Source organism: Alligator sinensis, unplaced genomic scaffold (assembly GCF_000455745.1).
Source record: "Alligator sinensis unplaced genomic scaffold, ASM45574v1 scaffold1295_1, whole genome shotgun sequence".
Taxonomy (NCBI): Eukaryota; Metazoa; Chordata; order Crocodylia; family Alligatoridae; genus Alligator; species Alligator sinensis.
Window position 1 is genome coordinate 284892 of NW_005841880.1, and position 4488 is coordinate 289379.

The following is a 4488-nucleotide window of genomic DNA, read 5'->3' on the forward strand; positions in this document are numbered from 1 at the left end:
CTGCGCGGGCTGCCCAGACCCCTGGGAAACACCCACTCGTACCTCTTCCCTCTCAGAGGTCAGCAACAAACCCAGCTTTGAGGCATACGGGCCGAGGGCCAGGGCCAGGACACAAAACAGACGTGACGTTCCCCCAAGGCAGCTGGGGGTTGCTCGTTCTACGTGTGGGGAAACTGAGGCACAGAGGTGCGTGCACGCCCAAACTCCTCCAGAGCCAGGAAAAGAACCCGGGAGTCCCGGTGATGCACTAAACCCACCGGCCACCCTCAGACGACGTGGCAGGGAGCAGCCGAAAAGCACACAGCTTGTTCCCGGCGCGACGTGTGTGAGTGTGCATGTGCGTGCATGCATGCAAGGGTGATTACCCAGGGTTCCCAGCAAGGATGAGTAAGTGCAAGGGGCCCTGGGGAAGCCCCCGCATGGGTCCCCCCGGCCTTGGCCCTGCCTGGGCAGCAGCAAAGGACCCAGCTCCTCCTGGCTCAGGAATGCGGCGGGGCCAGTCGGTCCTGCTGGGCGTGGGGCGGTGCCAGCCGCCCCACCCACCTGCTCCGATTGTTTCTCTCCCTCCCCACCACCGACCGAAACTGGCTCCAGAAAGCCTGGCTTGTTTTTTTTATCCCGTCGCCTGTCCCACTCCTCCCTCCCCGGCTCCGAAACCGGCTCCCGGCAGATGCAAATACAGGGGATGACATAGATGGATGCACCAGGAAGGGATAAAGGGAAATCAGTGACCCAGACAGAGGGAGAGAAACAGGGAGAACCAGGGAAATCTCAACCCCAGCGGTCAACAATCTCAAGCTAAATAAATAATGGGGGGGGTGCTACATTTTCCTACAAATCCCGCTTTGTTTCCATCCAGGTGGAAGATGGAAAGAGAAAGAAGGGGACAGAGAGCAGTGGGGAAAACCCCCCGCTTTGGGGTCACAACTGAAGGAGAGAGAGGGCCCCTCGGCCAGTGCTCCCTCTCCTTATTCCAGGCTACCATGAAAGGATCAAACGAAGAAGAGGAAGGAAGGAGGGACCCGGGCTCACCTCCTGGGGGTCCACGGTGCAGTAGTGGTACATGTACTGGTTGAGGTAGGCGCCGCCGGTGGCGTACATCTGGTTGCACATGGTCAGCATGGGGTTGTAGGAGTAGCTGCCCGACATCTGGGCCTGCGGGTTGACGCCCATGATGTAGACGATGGAGGCGATGAGCATGAGGAAGGCCAGGATGGCGCAGAGCACGATCACCACCAGGTAGAACTTGCGGGACCGCGACCCGCTGCCCTTGGTGAGGCTGGCCACGAAGAGCCCCAGCAGCGCCAGGAAGCACAGCACCGACATGGCCATCATGAACCCGTTGGCCGCCCGCGGGTTCGTCACCCCGCCGTAGTAGCCGCCGTAGCCCCCGCCGTAGCCCCCGCCGTAGCCGCTGTAGCCCATCGCCCCGCCGTAGTAGCCCGTCCCGCCGTAGTAGCCGCCCATCCCGCTGCCGTACAAGCCGCCGTAGCCCAGGCCGTACTCCCAGGCCAGGGTGGAGGCCACGCAGGCGAAGATGGCGACGCAGAGCAGGATGGCCATGGCCTCCAGCACCCGCACCACGCCGGGCGGCGAGCTCCACTTGTAGAAGTGCTGGGGCACGTCCTCAATGTAGTAGGAGCCGGGGGGCGGCGACTGGGCATCGTAGCCGTACTCATCGCCCGGGGGGCCGTAGGCAATGGGCGCGCCGTCGTAGGACTTCTTGCTGTACATGGCGTAGCACGCGGCAGGCACTCAGCGCCGGGGACCAGGGATGCGGGCGATGCCGAGCCTAGGTGGAATCACAAACAGGCGGTGAGGCAGGCGTCTCACCCTGCCCCTGATCTCCAGGGAGGTCCGGGGCACGTCACCCCGGAAGGTCCCAGCCAGAGAGAGGAGCCACGAGGCAGCCGTCCCCGGAGAACCGGGAAACAATCACAGCGGTATCGACAGGCGCTGCCGCAGGGGCCCCGGCATGGGAGGCACTTTTGCCTTGCGCAAGCGCAGTGCACGTGGGAACACGGAGGTGGTTTCCCGTGTTGGTTAAGGACACTGTAAGGTGCCGTGCCCGCCTGAGCTGCCCAGGTCAAGGTGCGTGCCTACTGGAGGGACTCTGTCCCCACGCCGCGCCCCATCGGCGCCATCGAGAATCCTTCGCTCGCTCTCACCCGGTGCTCCCCGGAGAGAGATCACTCTCCCTGCAATCTGCCAATGGGGAAACTGAGGCACAGAGCAGGGCAGGGCCAAACCAGACCCAGAAGCCTGGGGGGCTGGGTCCCCATGCCACCCCCAGCAGCACCAACCTGCCCCGGGAACAAACCTGAACAACAGATAAGAAGGAGGAATCAAGACAGCCTCAAAGCGCGCCTGCGCCCCCCGCGCGTCCTTGCTGCAGCCGCATCAGGTGGTTTCAAATCCTGCTGATGGGAAGACCCCGACTGTTTTATTCCAATTAAAAATCTCACGCTGGGGCAGATCAGCCGGTACATCTGGCCAGGAGGGGTCTGTCTTGTTTTACGGGTTGAACCCCCAGTGGAAGTTTTCATGTACACAGCATCAAAGACCAACGGGGGTGGGCACATCCACCCCGACCCCTTGTCTGAGGCTGGACCGTCCCCGTCCAAACCACCCCGGACACGTCCTCACCTGACCTAGTCCTGACACTACACAACAGGCCTGCGCTCAGCTATGAGGCGCAGTGCCCAAACCGCCCCCTCGAGCGCCCGAACCACTTCTGAAGTTGGAAGAAAAGCAGCAAGCAAGGAAGAGAGCTTGCAAAAAAAAAAAAAAAAAATCACTAAATTGCTGAAAATCAAACGAGGAGGAAGGAATAAAAAGATGAAAGGGCTGAGTCCTGGAGTGTTGTTGCTGGCCCTGGCTCTGTGAGCATGCCAACAGGCAGGGGTACCTGCTCACGTCTGCTCCCTCTGCCAACTGCTAGGGGTAGGGGTCCAAAAAATGGACCCACCCCCACTGGGCACTGCCGGGGACCCTCGGTGCTGCATCAGCTGGGCCTGCGAGAGGCTCCTGGCACCCACCCCTAATCCCAGCCCTGACCCCGCGGAGCCCCTCACCCACTTCCACGGTGCCGGGATCCCCTGTCGCTGAAGCCTGGGCCTGCGGGAGGAGACTGCCCCACACTCCTGCCCCGGCTCCCACCTTGGTGGCTGCAAGGCTCCCTCCCTCCTCCTCCTCGCCTTCCCGCCCCAGCCTGGCTGCCTGCCCATTCCCTCCCTCGCCAGGACAGAAAAACACAAGCAGGTCGCACCCATCTCCAAGCCCTCGACTTCCCCCAGCCGGTTCCCTGTTTACCTCCCTCCCCGCACGAGGCTTTGGGGAGGTTTCCATGCAACCCTCCGATTCAGCAAAAACAAGGCTTTTCCCAGCACAACACCCTGGTTTGGGTTCAGCTTCTCTAGGGAAGGGCTCCTGGGCTCGGAGGAGGAAGGAGGGGGGATTTCTGGGCACAGAGGCCCTGCCGAGACCGGAAGTGGCTTGGTGCCTGCCGGGCACATCTGACACGACAGAAACCCACATTTGAGCCCTTGTCCCCAATCCGCCCGAGCGGGAACTCGAACTATGCCTGCCCTAGCCCCAGCGAGGGCCCCGCACCCCGGCGCAGGGGCCGTTCTGGGGCAGATGCCCCCTTGCTAGGGGTCTGGAAACAAAAGCCTCCCACAGGTTGCCCATCTGGTTTCAAAACCAAAGTGCAAAACCTTCAACCTTTTTTCTTTTCTTTCTGGGCAATGCAGAATCCTGCTTTTCCAGCCCCAGCCGTGGTGCCAGGGGTTGCAGAGACACGCGGAGGCAGACAGCCCTGCTCCACAGCCTGGGTCGACTGAGGGCAGAGATGAAGGGTGTACAGCCAGGAACCCGGGAGTCCTGACTGCCAGAGCAGCATCCCCTGTGCCAGTGCCAGAGCCCACCACCCTGCCCTACGGCAGCAAGTCCAAACCCCATCCGCCAGCCGGATGCAGGAGAGAAGAGAGGGTGGCTCGGGGGACGGCAGTACCAGGGAGCCCCAAGTAGACCCTAGCAAGGCATACTGGGGGCACTGGGGGCTGACGTGGGTAGTTCACCCCCGAGATGTCCCTGAGGGACATGGAACAGGGGTGACCCGTCAGCCTGCCAGGAGCACGGGCTTCCCGGGGGGCTCTCCCAGCCACTGGGCCAGTGCCCGCTGCGGGGCCATCCCTGGGCCGGTGCAACCACCTCCGCCCCCACGTCCTTGTCCGCACACTTCTGCGCTCACATCCCTCCGCAAGCGTCCCCCTGGGGAGCGAGGGGCGACCCCCGGGCACGTGCCGGACTGCAGCCAGTTACCCCCAGGCCGGGCCGTCGGGCAGCAGAGCCGCGCGCTGGCGTTTCGGACGCGGCGAGATCTCCAGCAGGCGCTCCAGCTCGCTGGACTTTGCCCCGGAGCCCGCAGCGCCGAGCGCCGGCCCCGCGCCAGCCGCCTCCTTCCTCGCCCGACCTGCAGCAAGGGCC

General features: G+C 63.2%; 1 protein-coding gene across 8 annotated transcripts in view; it reads right to left on the reverse strand.

Moving 5' to 3' along the window:
• LOC102373195 (occludin-like) overlaps positions 1-4468 on the reverse strand; it is an 11190-nt gene extending 6722 nt beyond the window's left edge. Inside the window, exons 1-3 of one of the 8 annotated variants that reach the window (XM_025196374.1) lie at positions 4324-4429; positions 2321-2417; positions 1033-1792 (exon numbers count right to left, since the gene is read on the reverse strand). In XM_025196374.1, the coding sequence (XP_025052159.1) occupies positions 1033-1734 (702 nt within the window). In that variant the 5' untranslated portion in view covers positions 1735-1792; positions 2321-2417; positions 4324-4429. Of the gene's footprint in view, positions 1-1032; positions 1793-2320; positions 2418-3074; positions 4230-4252 lie in introns of those variants that run through there. The other 7 variants (XM_025196375.1, XM_006017417.3, XM_025196373.1 and 4 more) reach the window with 7 other exon arrangements.
• Between the last annotated feature and the right edge of the window lie 20 nt (positions 4469-4488).